Source organism: Schistocerca serialis, chromosome 1 (assembly GCF_023864345.2).
Source record: "Schistocerca serialis cubense isolate TAMUIC-IGC-003099 chromosome 1, iqSchSeri2.2, whole genome shotgun sequence".
NCBI lineage: Eukaryota > Metazoa > Arthropoda > Insecta > Orthoptera > Acrididae > Schistocerca > Schistocerca serialis.
Window position 1 is genome coordinate 199,426,714 of NC_064638.1, and position 21,013 is coordinate 199,447,726.

The following is a 21,013-nucleotide window of genomic DNA, read 5'->3' on the forward strand; positions in this document are numbered from 1 at the left end:
GTGCCAAAAAGATGTTTCTGTGGCTGAATTAATATTTTGTCATACTCCATTGAATGTCCGTTGGAGGTATAATGTTTGACAACTGCAAACGTGCTGGGTAGCAGAAGGCGACTGCAACGTTTATGTTCTGTGCAACGTTCTTCCACTGTGCGTGTTGTTTATCCTATATAGGCCATACCACACAAGCAAGATATTTGTAAATTCCCGCCTTCTGCAATAAAGAGCTATGCTCGATTGATCCCAGAAGGTCCGAAATGTTAGATGGTGGGCGGAAAATCACTTTCACCTGAAAATTAGTGAGGATCCTTGCTATTTTCAAGGAAATACTCCAACAAAGGGAAGAAAAGCTAGGGACTTTGCTGGCGCTTTCTCCTCTTTGTCCACTTCCCGGTTGTTGTCTTTAGCTCAGAACGCCCTGTTAATTTGGTGGGTCGAGTATTCATTGTCTCTGAACATTGTCCTCAAATGTGCAAGCTCTCAGCGGGCTATATGAGGCGGAGCGGAGAACGTCTTCGTTAGTCGTCGACGGCTCACCTGGAGTTTAGTGGCAGGTGTCCAGCTGAAGTATCGTGAAGCTTACGACGACCGACTGCAATCCCGAAATCTCTGCCAACATTTAATTCCCCGTGAAAATTTTAAATTTCACTATGTAACCTTGGTTGAACGTTTTCCACATTTACAGAGTAGTGGATCTGTATTATATGTTGTGAGTGGACTAAGTATTTAGTAGTTTTACTATCACTTACCGTAACAGCTCATAAACATTTACTCTATATGTTAGTCGTTTACGACACGTTTAGGGAATCTAGCCACAATTATAGATTAATATGAATTCAACAGTTACTTTTATAGATAGTTTAGAGTGGATGTTGAATAAACTATATACGTGTAGTTCTTGCACTGTACTTGTTCCATTATAGTACCTAAGTCTTGCCTTAAAACTATTGCCCCTATACGAGGGCACAGTCCACGATTGATTTAGGTTCTAAGTACTATTTTTAGGTCACCCATGCCCACGTGAGTTGCGTCGTCCGTCAAATGCCACAGTACTCTCGTTAAGACTTCTTCAGTGTTGCCCCTTGCAGCTCCCCGTCATTCACGCAGGGATGACAAATGTCTCCTCGTCGGAAATGGATTATCTCCCGTTTCCGTGTCCGTCTACGGCAAATGAACGCGCTGCCCACTCTCCCATGCTCCTGGAGGTTATTTCCCGCTGCCTGCCATCGCGTTTTGGCCCCCTCCCAAGAAGCAATCTCACGTGTTATTTATGTCGCTCGAGGACTGCCTACCAACAAAGTGTTCCGAGTTCTTCCTCGTCTTGTTTCCTGTCTCTCTATTTTCTGCTCTTTCTCAGTTATGAGCGCTCAGTCATTCCCCCGCCACTTGTCCACCGACAATTGGGTCACGTATTTTAGACACCTGTTCTGTTTTTCTCTAGAAGATATATGCCTCCCATTTATCACAGTCGTCATTAACGGAATGGGAAGCTATAGATCAGTAGCTTTGTATCTTTCACGATGCCGCGTGAGAGGAGAAAATTTGTACCATCCCACTGTGAAAACTAACTTGAATTGCACACATACATGATTACAGATACACAATTAACTTTCTCTTGGAGTAAACAGGCGGAAAAAATTTTAATATCACTACTACTCTCGAAGTAAAATTAAGTTTTCTCCCTTTCGTTAAAATAATTTCCGAAAAGGACTGGTATAATTTCTTTTTGATAATCGCAATATTCTTCATACGACTTTGAATGTTTTACGTTGAAAAATGTGCCCAAATAGCACACCACTATTTGGCACGAAATGATGTAAGCTAACCACAAGAAATTTACAACGGGGTGACAAAGCTTATATTATGGGAATAAGAGACAGGCATATGTAGAGTCATTTTTCCCTCGATCAATAGGTGGACGGAATAGGACAAAATGCTCGTACAAAGTACCCTACACTACACACAGTACAGTGCATAGCGAAGTATCTACGTCAGTGTAGAAGCAGAAGTGGCTGTAATGAAACGAAAACTTTGATCGTCCTCGAAACGAGACATGTGTTAATTGCCATTCCATAGTGTTTATCAGGAATTACGGGAAGTGCGTTCTGCGTCAAATATGAGATTTTATCGTGTCAAATTTAAATTTGTTTCTCTGTGGTGATAAAGTCACCTCAGTAGGGAGGCCTTAAAAATAATTGTCTCTAGATGATTACACTCCTACAACTCCGTCTGAGGTGAACATTAGTTATCATTGAATTTCTCTCATAGTTTATGTAATTGCAATAGTTCCCGTACTGCATCACCAACAGTGCACCTTAAATCTTTGCACAGTGACTCAGTAACACGTACCTTGAGTTCGTTATAGGTTTTGCGTCCTGAATTGCGTATAATATTTATCGGTTCAGACAGTAGCTGTCATAGTATAAATTGAGGCCGGAATATGTATTTGGTGGTTGGAAATACCCCAGTGAGATTCGCTTATTGACGGAAAAACGTGAGAGTTGGAAAGATATCCTTCAAGTGGAAGAACCTCTTTGACAAAAGCCATATATGTTTGTGATGTACTGCTACAGATTTCCTGATTTCAATGAACTGTTGCACACGTTAACAGGTGTTACACTTTAGTATCTCACTCTCTTAGGGATAAACACCATTGTTTAGGTCAATCACGCTATCGCTGGATTATATAAGGAAAAAATAATAATGATATTTTTGATATCGTGCACTGACATTATATACTGTCTGGGTATGGATCTGTCAGCTGATTTTTGGTGGTGGTGGTGGTGGTGGTGGGGGGGGGGGGGGATGAGAAGAGTGGTAATAAAAAGAAAAGTGTTTGATTGTGGTTCGGGCATGACTCTCATTTCAGTTAAAAATTATCTAATTGGCCTCTGCAATTATTTCGCTTTATATTTCTAAGACCATAGTCTTCAACATCCATTTGACATCAACTGCACGATAAATGCCTTACCCACATTTCTCGATGTAAATCAGTTTTCAGTTATGCATATCAATGCTCCTTCCATATGTTTTCTAATGTCGTGTATCACCTTCCATTACGAAGTCATCTAGGTTTTTTGCCTCATCTCTTAGAATCCAACAACACTTCTTCGGTGCTTAAAACGCACATTCGTCTGACTACATTTCTCGTCTACCTGCTTTCTAGTTTATCCTGTGATCCACTGACTTGTTTTGCTGTTCTCCTATCACTTCCCATCATGCAATCTCGAATACCCGTCTGCAGCCCTCTGTTTTTGAATGATTTCGGCATTTCCACTCCTTTTAAGAAAAATTTTAAGTTTCTTCTTCCAGACTTTTTGGTCTAGTGTTAAAATCTTATACTGCCATTCCAGTAATGGTAATCAGCCCTTATCACCATGGAAACACCCTACTGTTGTTTTCCTAATTTGGACGAAAATACCTATGTTATAAGATCAAGCATGTTATCAGACAGCGAAAGTCGTACCGTAATGTAATTTATCGGGCTACGTGAATACCACAAACTGAAGATAAATTTTGATAAAACATAAGCGGTAAAATTTAGGTGATAGGTTGGAACGAGTATCGATCATTGTCAGGAAAGCCCCAAGAAAAAAATCCCACTCCAGTTAACATAACTGTATGGTGCTAAACTAGATTTTCCACTTTGGCAGCAATGAACGAAAGCAAAAGCGCGGAACCGAGTGAATTTAGAACTTACATTGCTCGACCCACAACGAATACGAAAAAGATTGTTAGAAGCAAGCAGCGCTAACTGCCTCATGAACTCATTGCTCCTTAATTCAGTAATAAAAAGATCAGTAGGATTGTACGAATTTTAACTAAATATTGATTATCCTTAATTATTTAAAAAATATGAGCAACTTTTTTAATTTACAGTTTAATTGGGTGTTACACTTTGAGGTGTGTATTTTCTGACGTCTGACCTCACACAGAGAGAAAGGTGTGAGAAGGCTAGTGAACTACTGACGTAGATTCAGATCTAAAACCAACGTTCGTAGTTGACCTTGTGTTTCTGCTAAGGGCATAGAAACAAGATGTGACAGTTTTTAGCGGAATCCCTACAAGCTGGTGACTGACTAGAGTAGGGGTACTGAGAATACCCGAAATTACTGTCTGGAGATGTTGCTTAGGTCGTTGTACTTCAAAGTACGTAAGCTGTTATTCATCTAGGTATGGACAAGAGTCATATATGAGGAGTCAAATTTTGTGCCCATATAAATTAAAAAACAGAAGACATATTAGCTGAAAGACTAGTAAATTTTTGATGAAACTGTAATATATTTCAGTATTGTGGTGAAGAGGTTCGAGATTCGTGCCTGGGAAGCCAGAAACCGTGCGTACGTAAGGAGTCTCGGCGTAGACCTCAAAATTCAAAGTTTTTTTTTTGAGGGGCGTCACACAGAAAGTTATAGGTCTAGTCGTCTGTTACAAAACTTTTACAAAGGAGAAGGAAATGTGTTCCACTACACACATCTCTGACACCGTAGTAAAGTGGTTGTAACCCGACCTAAATCATGACTATGCTAATCTCTCCCTACCGTTGGAGGGCGCTCTACAAATTTGACAGGAATGTTCGAAGGCTTTCACATCTTCTTCGCAAGAGTGCAGAGGATGATAACAGCCTTTCCCTTGTCACCGTAGTCTCAAGATTCTACACAATGTGACTTCTGCGTCTGGAAATTTGTTGCAAACAGCCTTACGTTTTATTACTGACTAGAAACGTTCATCAACGCAGCGAACGGAGAGCACTTTCAGTGCAGGCCACTCAGGCTAACTTAAGCAACAAATGACTTAGATTAGCATGGCACAGGGAACACTTACTGAAGGAACGCATACCTGTAAATCACACATCTGTATGTTAGAGAGTTGACCATGCTGCCATTCTGATCGTAAGAGGTAATTTGTTACATTACAAAACAAAACTTGTGTTTTCCCTTTGTTATAAGTCACGATAATGTCTTCTTCGTCATCTTCTTACTCGTTTTCTCCCTCCTCTTCCTTCTTCTTCTGCTTCATCATATTCTTCTCATTTTTCACCCTTGAGAATAATTTAATTCTTCGGATTTAGAAACTCCACTTCTCGCGATGTCTAGCATTTGGACGAGAGTTATTTCATGATCACAGTGAAGACTTCCTGCCATCTAGGTTTCAGCCTCCCTAGCTGTTGTTTGTCATTAGTTTGCAGCTTGTCTACCCAGCGGCGTCGCACAGTTTTTCATAGACTGCGCTCGTAATCGGGAAGAGTGGGTTTCAAAACAGCATAGCATTATCCTGATATATACAGTCGTTGTACACTTGTGGGGAATATAGGGATGGTTTATTCGGCAGGCGTTCTCTCTTTAATTAAAAGAGCGCTTCTCCGGTGGCCTAGTTATCGACGAGATTTTGAATTCCTGTTGTTTCTCTCCTCTCCAGAAGATGGTACGCAATTTTTATCCACAGTCGGAGGCCCTCGTTTTTTTTAAGAGTGTGAGATACGCCTACTCACTATCAGATACTGTCGCCGCAATTAACTGATGGAGAAGTTTTGCTGGCATGCACAAGATATCTGTCAAACGACTTAAAAGGAGAGATGCTAAGACCGGTCTCAGGGTAGGTGTCCAAAACACAAACATTTCACATAAACAGGGACTTTGAAACGGTGACAATTAGCTGTCCTATTCCAACATATTCATACAAAATTGAGACAGAAGAAATGGCGCGTGTAATATTAGGCACAAGCAGTGCAAAACAATCGAAAGGTCAGTTCAGTAGATTTTCTGAACAACTGAGATGACACCCATAAAATTTTTAAACTACACAAAAATGTCGGCCAACGGCATTGACATGTTATTGTACTCGTAGCTATTTAAATACCTACTACCGGTAGGAATGTCATTCTTGAAAGTATTTCAGGTATTATAAAAGCCGTTTCCCTACTTTCCACTTTAACCGGTGACTTGATAAGAAACTATGACCAGGTTTTTATATCCTGAAATAATACATCTTCATATAACATCTGACACACATGGGAAGAAACGCAATGTGACTAACTTTCATGGTGACAAGAACTTTCCAATGCACAACGGAATAATAAAAGGGAAGGGTTTAACAACAGTTAACCAAGACGACACTGAAACTATAATTTTTGCAACAAACCTCATGTACATACTCACTATTCATGTGTAAGAATAGCATCTTATTGATGCAGTTCGTGCTATGCAAATGGTTTTGCTTTCTATAGCCTACATCACCAAGTGTACTGGAGATACGTGAGCTAGTGTGGTTGTAGAAATCATCTTGATATCTTCATCCTCGTTCGTATCGCGAAGTTAAACAGCGTCATAAAGTTATCTGTGTTCCAGAAAACTTTTTGAAATAAACGTTTCATTTCTGCTTAAGGCAGCTAATTCACTCACGACTTTATATACGGTTAAAGTGAATGTAGGACATTCGGGAAAAGTAATTCTTAAGTGAACACGTGGAAAATTTATTTTAACACAGACCAGGGGGAATGAGAATAAGCTCGAGAGAATCCCAGATTACATTCTTACTTAATATAATATTCAATAATTGAATCAAGATGTCATATTTCATTTACAAAGCCAATTCAACAGATCGTGTGCCTTTACATTATCATTCACATGCCATAGGCGAAAGATCATCGCAGTTTAGCATGAATGCCCCAAAATGTTATTTGATGTGTCGAAAAGCAATGAGTTCCTACGTTTTCTGAAAAGTTGATTGTGTGCACAAAGATCTTACATTCCCCAATTAAAACCCGAGTGCAAAATGTACGGCAGAAACATATCTTCTGCTCTATAATATGGAAACCACGTTACGTGCAATCACGAAAATTCAGCGCAAGCTTGCGAACCAGCAGCCACCTCCCCATGAGCCAGAACGAAGCCAACTGAGTACGCCCAATGCGTTAATAAAAAGCGTCTGTACTGCTTGGTAGAATCGACTCATCAACATCACGGCAGCAAGGTGAAGGCGAGACTGTGGCTTTGCTTGCTGGCCAAAGAGCTTAGCGAACTGATTCTGTTGCCAAGGTTCTCTGTTGGTTGAGTCCCGTCAATGCTCGGACGACTTCGTAAGCCTCGCGCAGAGATAAAACGAAATGCCCCAACTTCCCAACCCTGATAATGACGTACAAAATTGGTGCTGAATAGTCCCAAATACCGTTAGGTAAGTTCCCTTGTTGATGGACTAGTCACGGCGCACATACCTTGATGTCAGAGGCCAAAGATTGTAAGCCTACGATACAGTAATAATGAATTTCATTAGCTGTTCAAGTTTCGCAAGCTGCTACATTTACATCTGTTGTTCAATACGGGGTCCCCCTGCGTCAATGCAGTTATGGCGTCGTCGCATTAAGTTCTGTCATACCAATTGTAACATCCCGGTGTCGTTTCAGCACTATTGGAGGCAGTGAGAATTCTTGCCAGGTTATCCTGATCAGTCTCGACAGGCGTTTCGTACTCAACACTTTTCACATGGTCCCAAAGAAACAATCAATTGGGCTGAGAACAGGTGAGCGTGCTGGCCACGAAAAAGGACTTCCTCTGCCTCTCCACGTTTCAGGGAATGTCTGATGTGGGCTCCATCATGTCGGAAACATATCCGTTGACGAATAACAAGTGAGATATGTTCCAGGACTCTGAGCAAAAACAGTACCGGTACATGTATTCCACTATCAAAGGTATCAGAACGATTTTTGCTTATAACTTTCGACTTGGTGTCATCTACCTCAAATTGAAACATTTACCCTTCTCCATCGTCCCTAAAAGTTTGTAGCATCATCACGGACTCATGCTGTATAATGTAGTCAGATCAGGATTAGCCTTGACCGTCAACGCCTTGTTCCATTTCTTCCTTAATAATGTCTGTGCAACCGTGTTTCCTTCTTTGTTCTCTTTACTTTCAGTTTTAGGCTGTTTACAGTGTGTTATGGTTCCCTTCATTTCCGGACTCTTCTAGGGTATCGCCTTATTTTTGGTTTCTTATTCTTCATTTCCGTTAACGTTTGAGGATCCATCCTTCGTATGTGTTCAGTGCATCTTCTCTTAATTTCTTGTAACTTTTCATCTACGGTGTATATGTTTGTTTCATTTCTGATATCAACATTTATGAGTATATCTGCTCTTTTACAACACACGACACTTCAGGGAACGGCGTTCTGGTCACTGATCTCTTGTTTAACATCCACGATTCACTTCCATATAATAATGTTGGAAGAACAAGAGACTTACTAAAATTTAATAACTTATCTTTCTGAGTTTTACTTCCAAATATCTGCTGATTCTTCCGAAAATGTTACTGTGGTGTGCGTACTGTAAGACCTTCGGTACACACACCATCAGATTATTTGACTTGTCGCTCTAGCGAAGTAGGCGAGTGTCAGCAATATGTCTCGTGGTCTTATCGTGGCGTGTTTATCTTCTGCCGTTAGGTCGGACGATAGAAATGCCACTTGCACGCTTAGAGTAGCAGATTGACGGTGACCTACTTTAAACAGATCTTGATTAATTTTCAGACACATTTATTAAAATAATAACAAGCAAAAAAATAACTTAACTTGGTTCTAGATGCTATTTACAATTGACAATCTGAAGTTGCTTCGGTCTTGGTACGTTAATCTTGTTCTCAAATATCTCTGATACTTGACAAAGTGTCGATATATTTATGTTCATGGCTATGTACAAGAATATGGTAATCTTATTAGGCGCAGACTGAAACTTGACTATAGACTGGTACAGACTAATGCAGACTGGTACAGACTGATGCAGACAAATGCAGACTGACTAATCGGAGGTCTGTACACTCGTTATAATACCTCGCGCGTTCAGGTATCACTGCGCGAGTGTGATCCGCGAGGAGAAAAGGTTCTACGTTAGCAGCAATCTCATTGGCTGCGTTACATATTAATACGCGGATCGGCGGAAGCAGAATTTGGTCCGTCTTTATGACAGCGCCATCTCGTAGAGCGGAGACGGACGAGCGCTGCGCCTGCGCTGTTGTGCTTAGCGGGGCGCGCTCCAGTGGAAAAGTTGTGTACGCGCTGACTACGCGGAACAGTTAGTAAACACATTCACTTTGTTTGGCATTTCCTTGTCGCAATTATACGTTACATGAGAGCCATAATGCTTGAAGTCCCGGTGTTTCGTTCAGTGCATGAAACATCTCTGCCGGTCACTTTGTTTCCTGGATATCAATGTAAAGCATAAAGAAGTATTTTTAATACTGAGATACCATTCAGCTGAACCTTAGTATTTACGTGAAAAGTCCATCTGAAAATAGCATCGTCGATTCGGATATTAAATAGAGCAGAAGGTAAACTGAATCGTAGTCTCTTTGCTTTGTTTCTTGTGACTAACCCAGTCAGTTTTAAAGGTCCTGCAGAAATAGTGTGCTTTCATAGAAATTTTGAATATCAGATATCAGGCCTAATGGGTATACTTTATCTTTCTGTAGATGTTATCTTTATGTACGATAACGGTGGAAGCTGCAGAAATCAATTAAAATTTGTTCTACAGCCAGGACTTGAACAAGAGTCTCTTGCTTACTACCCTACATGGAGACTCAAATGTTTCGAGGAAAATTGTATCATAACATCTATAAATGATGACCCTCCAGGGTAGCTGAGAGCGCTAACGCTCTGCTTCCTGGACTCGGGTAGGCGCGCCAGCCCCAGATCTAATCCGCCTGGATGTGGTTTTTACGCGGTTATCCACATCCCACAAGGTGAATATTGGGCTAGTCCCCATTTTCCGCCTCAGTTACACGGCTCGCAGACATCTGAACACATTCGCACTATTCCATGGACGCAGACAGTTGGGGTACACTGATTCCTTCCTGGGAGGTGTGGGGTGGCGGCAGGAAGGGCGTCCGGCCACCCCTTAACATTAACGTGCCACATCCGATTAACCAGCAGACCCCGCCAGTCGGGATAAATGCTTGGAAAGAGAGAACATCTATAGATCACCTGCACATGAGTGACAGGATTTCCGCATTATGTCCAACGCTGGGCTGCTATTCCAATGTTGGAGAACCTCGGCAATAGTGACGATCTAAAAAGGAGAAAATAAGCTGAAGATTTGAAGTTTGTGTTGTGGAGGGTATTGGACTTGTGTAGTCTGTGTAGGAATGTTAGATATAGCGCTGCAGTGGTGTAATGGTTGGAATTCCTGCCTAGTTAGCAAAATCCGGATAGTGGCACAAATTTTTACTCATTTCTTCAGCTTCCATCATTGCCTTTATAATTCATTAGGCCCAACAATTTTTTCACCTACAGTTATATCTTCATTATCCCTTGGAATTTCCTTTCTACTAAAATTATATCGTAATATTCTTGTAAACATTATATCTTTATATTCTCTTAAAACATTGTATTTCTTTTCTGATAAGCTACTTCAGCTGTTTGCTGCACAAACTCTTTTGATTACTTACAGATTACGCTAGTATTCCCGAGAGAAAAAACTGCAGTTTCACACTAATACAAAATAAGTTGTGTTCACACTTCAGGTAGCGTAGGCTACTTCAGTTAGGTAGTGTTACACCATGACACCCTAACCACCCTCCGGACAGAGGTAGCCAGCCCTCTCGACTGCCGGAAGCTTAGTGGCTGCGCTGTACTGTGTCCAAAGTAAATTTGTTATTGACTTAATGGCGAGTCGTGTGGTGGGAGCCAGCCGCCAGCCAGTGGCAATTCTCTCTCGAAACCCGGAGCCTCGTCAAGCGTGGCTCGTTGCGTGTCGGCATCACTTCCCCCGCCACTGCAACCTGTCGGTTACAAAATTACTTCAGGCTAGGTGTAACAACCAGGATGGACACTGAGCAGTGCGTCGGCTGTTGCAGGTGGAGGACGAGAGAAAGGCGCGCGAGCAGGTCGACAGGGTGTTCAAGAAGCTCGACCTCAACCAGGACGGCGTCATCACCATCGAGGAGTTCATCGAGTCCTGCCTCAAGGTCAGTTGGCGCGCATTGCTTTCCTTACCCAAGCAAATACTCAAAAATTGAAGCACACCGCAGCTATGTTGAAAGTCTTCATCTGTATTTAGATGTTTCCTACAGTGTTGGAGGTCGTCTGTACACCGAAGTGCAGCCCGAATACATGGAAGGGTGGTTGTGCACGGTCCAGTCGCATTAATGTGACAACTTGTCAAAAACCTGAATAACCATCTTTCGTAGTGCGGACGTGCGGGAAGAGAATCAGTGAGATTTCAGAAGGTATCGACAGGAATGTGGTGCCACGCCGCCTCCGGTGCTGTGGACATGTCCGCTAGGTTTCTTGCTTGAAAACATATGGCACCAACAACTAACATATCCAGCTACTTCCTGTCTGCGTCCTCATGGCCCAGATTTCGGCACCATACAGTGTGACATTCCGGACCACACAATTCTTCAGCCCTTTCCCTAATCCCATTTCCATATCGTTGCAGAGAATTTTTAGACACTGCCAAATATGCCATTGCTATTCTCCAGTTAATGTCATTTCCACGCCTCCAGTTGCTTTATATTTTACTTACTAGGTAACTAAAATGTCTTACTTATTCCAAATTATAAAAATCCAGCATCATTTTTACCTTTTCAGCTCCTTCTGCAATTAATTTTTGTTTTATTTACGTTTATTTTCAGTCCATAATACTTCTCAGTACTTTCGATCTCCTGTTCCATTTCGAGCAGTGCTTTTTTCTTCGTAGTAAGAACAACCATTTCGTCTGAGAGTATAAAACAGTGTGTACTTCGGCCATCAATTTTTACACTCTTATCTATTGGTAAACAACGCTCACACACTTTGTCTGACAAAAACAATGAAGCACTCGGAAAACATGGTCGGATGTCCGTGTAACTTCCCAACTGAATCAGTGCAAGCGTGTAGGCCAGAGGCGATGCAGCGTCCCGTCAATAAGTGGGCTAATACTGCCAGTTTGTTTGCAAATTCGACTACATTGGCGTGTATTTAAATTATGAGAGATGCATTTCTCTGCGACAGGTAGAATGGCCACCACAGTGCATTCGTCTCAGGTATTGTTACTAGGTCCCTTAGGGTGCATAAACGGCGTCAACAGCGTCATTTGTCGATTGAGGGCGCTGAAGAGCACAGAGGTGCCATCTACTCGTGTGAGGCAGCGTTATAACCACCTGATACCGTTTCAGAGGGGTCTCACTTTGGGTTTCTAATTGGCCGCTTGATCGAATGTGCAGTAACCAGATTTGTAGGGCTTTCGATGTGACAGTGTCCTGATACTGGAGTGCATGGCAACGTGAGGTCGGGCATACTCGCCGTCTAGGCAGCAGCTGACCACATCTCATTATCACAAGGGCCGATCGCCGGATTGTGCACAAAACACAAGCGAGTATTCGTCAGAGACAAGGGTGTGGTCACGAGTACCCGAGGGAAGTGTGAGAGGACAGCTGTTGTTCTTTACATACATAAATGATTTGACACGATATTGCAGAGCCTGTGTTATTCTGATAAGCAGGAAATCCGGGTTCGAGTCCCGCTCCGGTATTAATTTTTATTATCGTCATTCCATTGTACAGATGACTACGGTCCTTATTCGCAACTGCGAATTCATTTGATAAATGATTTGGCGAAGGGGATGTTCAGTAATCTGCGACTATTTGCTAATGTTGTCGTGGTGCACGGTAAAGTGTCGAAGTTGAATGACTATAGGAAGATACAACACGACTTAGACAATATTTCTAGTCAGTGTGATGAATGACAGGGAGCCCTAAATGTGGAAAAATGTAAGTTAATGCGGATGAGTAGGTAAAACATACCTGTACTGTTCGCATGCAGTATTACTAGCGTCCTGCCTTACACAGTCAAGTCGTTTAAATATCTTGACGTAACGTCGCAAAGCTGTATGAAATGGAATGAGCATGTGAGAACTGTGCTAGAGAAGGCGAATCGTCGACTTAGGTTTACTGGGAAAATTATAGGAAAGAGAGGTTCACTTGTAATGGACATCGGATATACGATGCTGGTGCGTCCTATTCTTGAGTTCTGCTGGTGTGTTTGCGATCCGTACCAGGTCGGAATGCGGGAGGACATCGAAGGAATTCGTTGGCGGGCTGCTAGATTTGTTGCCGGTAGGTTCGAGCAACACTTAAGTGTTACGGAGATGCTTCGGGAATGCAGACAGAAATACCTGTAAGGAAGGCGACATTCTTGACGAGAAACACTATAGAGAAAATTTAGAGAAACGTCGTTTGAAGCTGACTGCCGAACGATTCTGTTGCCTCCGACATACATTGTGCGTAACGACCACGAAAATAGATACGAGAAATTAAGTCTCATACGGAGGCATATAAATAATCGTTTTTCCCTCGCTCTTTTTGCGACTGGATCAGGAAAGGAAACGACAGGTAATGGTACTGCGTACGCTACGCCCCGCGCCGTACAGTGGCTTGCTCACGTCGTGGCGTGGCTGGAAGTGGTTGAGGGAATTCTGGCAGCGCATTTACAATAGTCGCTGCTTCCGACATATTTTCTGCGGTTTTTTTTGCCGTTTTTCTCGGCATACAGTTGCAGATGACATGATGTATGCCGAGAAAAACCGCAGAAAATGTGCCGGAAGCAGCGACAATTGTAAACTCATGCGGTGATGTGTAGCAAATAAGGTATTATGAAATTACTCGCAGAAACAATATTTGGAACAAAATAGTACACATCTAATAACGTTTTACAATGGTTTATAAGTATGCTATTTATGCATGTTTTAGAATCAATGAACCCACTGATGATGATGATATTTTCATGCGCCGTCCGCTGTGGCCGAGCGGTTCTAGTTATGGCAGTTGTGAGCCAACTCTTCTCAGAAGAGGAAACAGTGGCTTTGTGACACCATTCCACACGAATTAGTGCATGCACCCGGGGTAGATGCGGTGAAACGACGTACAGATACGTGGACCAATACTAAAGTTCTTTGTAAATTTGATTCGATTTTGTAACTACCTCTCAACCTGTGAAATTTCATTTTGCTCCTGCCTCCCTGTCTGTGTTCTACGCCTTTTTTTAAGGTAGTGTACATGTATGGAAGCGCCTACGTTGTAGCCAATGACATTGGTTTTTGCCTTTCCGTAGCTCCATTCTACTGGTATTCTCTCCAGTGTGTCTTTGAAGAGACTTTTCTTTTAGATATACTAAGTTTATAAGTCATATGTTTCTCCATTCCACTAGTTTTTCCTTCATTGTATCCAGTATAACATAGAGCTTTTCCCGTTCACGTTGTCGACAGCCGAAACTTTGTATCACAAATTACACATATGTTGAAACTTTCTGGCAGATTAAAACTGTGTGCCGGACCGAGACTCGAACTCGAGACCTTTGCCTTTCACGAGCTAGTGCTCTACCATCTTTTTCTTCCCCTCTGCAAAAAAAAAAAAAAAAAAAAAAAAAAAAAAAAAAAAAAAAAAAAAAAAAAAAGGGACAAAAATAAATCATTGTAAAACAAATCACAAATGTAAAGGAACAGGTATACTGGGATGTTGTTTTTATTTATTTAGTTTCCATAAAGATCACTACCACTCTGTTAAAAAGAACATGTAGATCATTTCATGGTATAGTATGTGCATTATATATGGAGCGGTGAGAGAAGCGTGAGGTTCATTATCAGCTGTCAAATGTGCACACCGACTGCACCCGGCACATCCCAACTGCGTGGGGGGTCGAGGAAGACTGCCTGAAGATAGTTGTCAAAGGTTTTCCGATAGTGTGACCATCTATGAACCTCATTGTGGGCTTGCTGCAAGAAATACCAAAAGTCGAGTCGCGACTTGGCAGCATCCCCATAGAGGTACGCGATCGTCCAACCTTTGACCCAGATGATCGAGTGTGATTTAGTCACCGGAAAGTAGTCACTCTCTGGATGTAAGAAGGAAGCAGGTGTAACATGTTGCGGGGTCACACGGAGAGGTGGCAAGCCACCATCTGTCTTCCTAGGAGCCATACGTCCTCCACCGTGATACAAGTTAAGCGGTGATGGTCGTCATCCACTTGGCGACATTTCGGGCACAGTGGAGTGTCCACTAGTCCAATTGCATGGAGTCGTTGGTTGGTGTTGAACTTGCCACAGGCGACAGAGAACCACAGTGCCCGAACGAAGGTAGGAAGGAATTTTTGGTGCACATGTCTCCAAATCTTCGGCCAATGCAACTTGGGGTGTTTGAGTTCAATGACATTACGACTTACCCGTCGTAGCAGCCAAACATAAAAATCCTTCGCGCATGGTGGTCTCGTGCGCGGAAGCTCGTCTCTGATATAACTAAGTTCCACGATAAATGTTGATACATGCGCAAAACGTGACGTAATGTTGCCCACCGCCACCGGAGGTGTGAGGGACGCTGGAACTAGGAGATCCAGTAGGCGGGATGTAAGGGAATCACGCCCGCTACGCCATTGCTTGTACATAGTGGCTAGAAGGAGCGCCGTCGCTCGGCAGTGAACATTCGTATGTCCGAGTCCCCCCTTGCCCGTAGGGAGCGTGAGCGTTGCGTATCGCACCTTGAGGGGCGATCCAATCATCACAAAATAGCCTAGTGCTGATTGAAGTCGACATCCGAGCGTGAGTGGTAGGGGCAGGATCTGCGATATATGCACCATTCGAGAAACCACATAAGTGTTCAGATATTCGACTCGCTGCAAAGGATCAAGGCGCCGTAGGTGATGTTGTCGGACCATGGTACGTGTTGTCTGTAAAATACGTCGGTAGTTAACTGCCGCAGTATGTTTTACAGATGAGGTAAAGTCTATGCCTAGATAGCGGAATCGTTGCACATAAGGAAACGGACTGATTTCTTCCGGCGTAAGGCCCCTTCCAACCGGCATTGCTGCCGATTTGTTCATGTTCACTGCACTACCCGCCGTCACACTGTGGTCCAACAACAGTTCAAGGACCGTCTTCACCTCTTCCTCGGAACGAACGAGCAGCAGGAGGTCGTCCGCATAGGCACAACATTTGAAGGTGTAGCCCCGCAGTTCCATCCCAGAAAGAGAATTTGTTAGCCTCCCAAATATGGTTCCAACGCTATCGCGAACAGCAGCATCGAAATAGGGCAGCCCTGGCGAATGGATCGTCGAATTTGAATGGGCCCTGCTATACGCCCATTAACCTGTACCAAGGATTGTGCGCCCCCATAAATCCTTCTAATGAGACCAGTAAAACGGTCTGGAAATCCCATTTGTTCCAGTACAGCGTACAGATAGTTGTGGCGCACCTTATCAAAAGCACTGTCAAAATCAACCGCCACCATCGCCGCTTTAAGCCGGCACTCCTCCGCCAGCGCTATCACATCACGGCATTCGCCAATAGCTGTTTGCACATTCACCGATCCACCCGGTGTCGTCTGTTCTGGAGAGAGAACGCTACGAATTAACATACGACATCGGGACGCTAGCAACCGTGCAAAGATCTTATAGTCGGCATTAAGCAGGGTGATCGGGCGATAATGTGTGACCGTAATTCCTGGCTTCGGTTTATGTACTGGCACCAAGAGGCCTTCCATAAAAGCCGGTGGAATAGGCGCATCGGAATTTAACATCTCGTTGTACATTTCCGTCCATCGCAGTGCCATTTCGTTGCGAAATTCTCGATAAAATTCAGCAGGATGTCCATCAATGCCTGGGGACCGATTCAACGCGCCCTTTGCGATCGCATCATGTACTTCCTCACAGCTAATGGTTTCCAGTAAGGTTCCCGCGGCTTCCACCGTCAGTGTACGGGAGTCGTACGTGGCTATACGTTCGAGGTCTTCGACAGGGGCTGCTTCTTCCTGATAGGTGTGTTGGTAATGGTCGACGAATGCAGAGACAATGTCCGCTTGACGCGTCACTCTTCGGTCTTCGCGGGTAATTAATTCCCGTACCAAAACGCGTCGTCGGTGCTTTCGTTCATTCACGACGTGGTGCATGGAAGGAATCTCGTGCATTATCGTATCGTGACATCTGGCGCGCCCCATGGTTCCCTGAAGGTGTTTACGAGCTAAAGCCACTAGTTTAGCTTTTATCCTTTTGCGTTCGATCCAGACGTCCTGTCCCGGCGGACCATCGTCCAGGTCGCGCAGCGCTGCAAAATAAAAGTCGGTCGTACGGCGGCGCCATTCTGCCATCTCCCTGCTATATGAGATGAACGTACGGCGAAGCGTCGGTTTAGCACAAGTCAGCCACCAACCAAGCTTCGTCGCATACCTTCCAACCCTTCGCTCGCACATCGTCCATGTCTCAAGGATCTAATGTCGGCATTCAGGATCATGTAGATGTTGAATGTTTAATTTCCATGGGGCCTTACTGTTCCACACCTCTCTACGGGGAAGAAGCACCGTACAGATGCAAGCGCTGTGATCGGAAAATGCCAATGGCCAGCGTTTCGCGTCCTGGACATCATTTGCATGAGCCCGTGAGATATAAATGCGATCTAACCTGCTCGTCGAATGACTTGTCACATAGGTGTATCCCGGTGCATCTCCACGTCGTAATTCCCACGTGTCACTAAGTACAAGGTCGTTGACAACGATTCGCAACTCCTGGCTGATGTTTGCTTGCGGCCATTGGTCTTTCTGGCTGAGAACACAGTTGAAATCTCCACCAATTATTACACATTCATAACGTCCATGGAAAAGTGGGGCAATGTCTTCTGCATAAAATCGCGCCCTCTCCCGCCGCCGATTGTTTACCGACGGTGCATAAAGATTGATGATGCGTGTCCCAAACGTCGTGAAAGCCATTCCCCTGGCCGACGGAAGGTAACACACGTTTTCTACTGGGAAGCCATCTCGCACGTAAACTGCCACCCCACTCCCATTGTGATCTCCATGTGACGAATAGGATTGGTAGCCTGTGATGTATGGGAGTGCAGCTATGTGGACTTCCTGCAGCAAAGCAATGTCCACATCAGATGCCCAAATCGTTTCCTTCAGTAGGTGTATTTCGGCCGGTGAACGCACGTCATTTATATTTAATGTCGCAATACGGTTCGCATGGCGTTGAATCCCACTCTGTCGATGCACAACATCTCCCTGCATCGGCGCTGTGGGCTGAGTTAGAAGACGTTCTCTCGCCCCTCTCCCTTCACCTTCAGCAATTATTAGGCTGTCTTCGTGAGTGCCGGCTGCCTCTGTATGACGTCCGGCGCCTCCTCAATATCGTCATACCACATCTTTGCAGGCAGTGATATATTCGTGTCCATTGCCACAGCATCTGCGTCTGGAGAGCCAACTGGTTGTGATTTCTCTTCAGCATCACCACGTCCCGGTACCGTCAATTTGACAGACCGCTGCGGGTCTGATCGAACAGTTTCCATTGCCTCATCCTGTTTCGTAGAGGCTGTTGTGTCGTCTTGGTCCACAGGCACATCGTCGTCGGGACAAGGGGAGTCATCCCTAGGACGACGCCGTTTCCTCCTTTTCGGGGAACGTTGTTTGCGTGATCTTCCTTCCGTGTCCTCAGATTGGAGGGAATCACGGCTGCCCGACACAAAAGCATCCGTAGGAACCGGAAGTGTTTCGAGTCCCATCGTTGTACTTGGCGGGAGTTCGGTCGAAACTGATGTTGTCGTCACAGAGTGCGTTCCAGACGGAACAGCATCCGTAGTGGTTGGAACTGCTTCGTGTACTATCGGTGTGCTTGGTGGGAGTTCGGTCTCATCTGATGTTGTCGCCGTAGATTGTATGCTCGATGGAGCAGCATCCTCTGTCATCCCGACGTCTGCAACAAGGTTTCGGAGAGTGCCATCTTGATCTTCCACCGGGGCTGTGTCTTTTCGGTCATCAGCGGACGCAGTGAGGGCTTTGACATAGGTGATCGGTAGTACTGTCATCGTCGGCGACGGCTCCCGCACATCTGAAGGCAGTTGCGTAATCCGCCGTTGCATACAGTTCGACCTGAGGTGTCACTCCTGGCCACAGCCAGAACATGTACGTGGTTGACCATCGTAAATCACCACCGCCCGGCAACCACCAATTGTCAGATAGGACGGTACATGCTTCTGAAGATCAATAGTAATCTGTCGCACTCCGTTAAGAACGGGGTACGTGGCGAATTGTGTCCAGCGTTCTGCTGTGTGACCATGTACCGTGCCGTATGGCTTAAAAGCCTCGATAACTTCGTCAGCCGGGAGCTCAAATGGTAGCTCAAAAACACGTATTGTCCGTACACCCAGACCAGCATGTTCTACTGTTACCGTGCCGACATTCCCGTCACTATGGCAAAATCGGAGACCTGCTTTTGTCACCTGTAGAATTCTCTCACACGCCGCGTCATTTACCATCTTAACATACACCGTGGGACTAACGATCGACAGGTGAATTCCGACAATATCGTTTGGCGGTATCCTGACGTCCTCTCGAATGAATCGTTCCACTGCTAAAGCCTTTGGTCGTTCGTAATCTTTGCAAAAATTGAATCGTAATGTAGTTTTCCTGTACTTGTTCGCCATGATCGTTGTTACTAGCCCGCGCGCAGACTAAGTCCACAAGTAAACAAACACTCGCACACTCCGCACAGGCGGAAGTATCGGACCTCCGCTTCGCACGGCCGCTAGCGCCGAACTGACCATCTGAGCCACCCAAGCACGACTCACGACCAGTTCTCAAAGCTTCAGTTCTGTCACTACATCGTCTCCTGCCGTCCAAACTTCACAGAAGCTCTTCGCAGAAGCTCAGATGTAGAGCAGTTGCCCGCGAAAGGGAAAGGTCCCGAGTTCGAGCCTCGGAACGGCACACAGTTTTAATCTGCCAGAAAGTTTCATATCAGCGCACACTCCGCTGTAGAGTGAAAATTTCATTCTAGAAACATCCCCCAGGCTGTGGCTAAGCCATGTTTCTGCAATATCCTTTCTTCCAGGAGTGCTAGTTCTGCAAGGTTCGCAGGAGAGCTTCTCTGAAGTTTGGAAGGTAGGAGACGAGGTACAGGTGGAATTAAAGCTGTGAGGACGGGTCGTGAGTCGTGCTTGGGTAGCTCAGTTGGTAGAGCAGTTGCCCGCGAAAGGGAAAGGTCCCGAGATCGAGTCTCGGTTCGGCACACCGTTTTAATCTGCCAGGAAGTTTCATAACAGCGCACACTCCTCTGCACAGTGAAAATCTCATTCTATACGTAAGTTGTGTAAAATACCCAAGTTATAAATCTCAGCAGGTTTCCCAGCTTGTACGCTGCACTATGCTTTCAAATGGGAACGCTTTCCCAGGGCTTGGTGCAAGCAACAAAACGCAAAACGAAATAAAGAAAAAGCTTGAAGGCCCTCTTTTGTTGGTTAATCTGCATGTAATCCATCGATCGTTTTGTTTTTGATGAATCAGTCTTGCTCGATGAAAGAATTGTAATTTTCTTTCGTTCTTTTACCGATGGATCATTTAGTCATAGCAGAAACACAAACGTGATCATTCAGAATTAGAGGTCGTTGTGTGATTTCTAGGAAGGCCATGAATCGCAGGTACAAGAGGAAGCATTTAACAGAACGGAATGCGCTACGTAATGCCAGTTCCCTTAAAAGCCAGCGCAGCTAATGGGTCAGTAGCGTGTCACCACGCCTACACGCAAAGTACTCTACGCGTGACCCTGTTGCTTGTGTTAAAAAATGCAAGTGTCGTGCAGCAACTCGAGGCTTTTTATCGACTCTTAAACACGGGACGTCGTATTCCACGAATGTTACCGCTCAGGACTAAATTATGCTGGGAACTACGTCCAGCACGCCGATTGGTGAATAAAAAATTAATGTTGAAGAACGTGACGCAAAGGTACCCGATTAAAACATTGTCCACATCAATCCCCCATATAGACAGCATTTCCAGCATGTAGCTTTCCTTCAGCACGCATTTTTGTACGGAGCGTCCAATACGTCCTCTTCGAACGATAACTTATGGATAAACCCTCATAAAGATGTAAGGGATGGTCTCCAAAATGAAGTAAACAGTCAGTTTACGTAAGTTGTATATTTGGCAGAGATAATCACTTTCAGACGGACACACATATGCATCGTGATGGCTGTCGACAAGGTCAACAATTCATATTGTTCATGACTTTGCACCAAGT

The 21,013-nt window shown here is 44.3% G+C and overlaps 1 protein-coding gene across 1 annotated transcript in view; it reads left to right on the forward strand.

The window, feature by feature from the left end:
- LOC126465294 (calsenilin) overlaps positions 1-21,013 on the forward strand; it is a 203,681-nt gene that overhangs the window by 133,161 nt on the left and 49,507 nt on the right. The window contains exon 4 of the mRNA XM_050096295.1: positions 10,840-10,950. Coding sequence (XP_049952252.1) covers positions 10,840-10,950 — 111 coding nt within the window. The remainder of the gene's footprint in view (positions 1-10,839; positions 10,951-21,013) is intronic.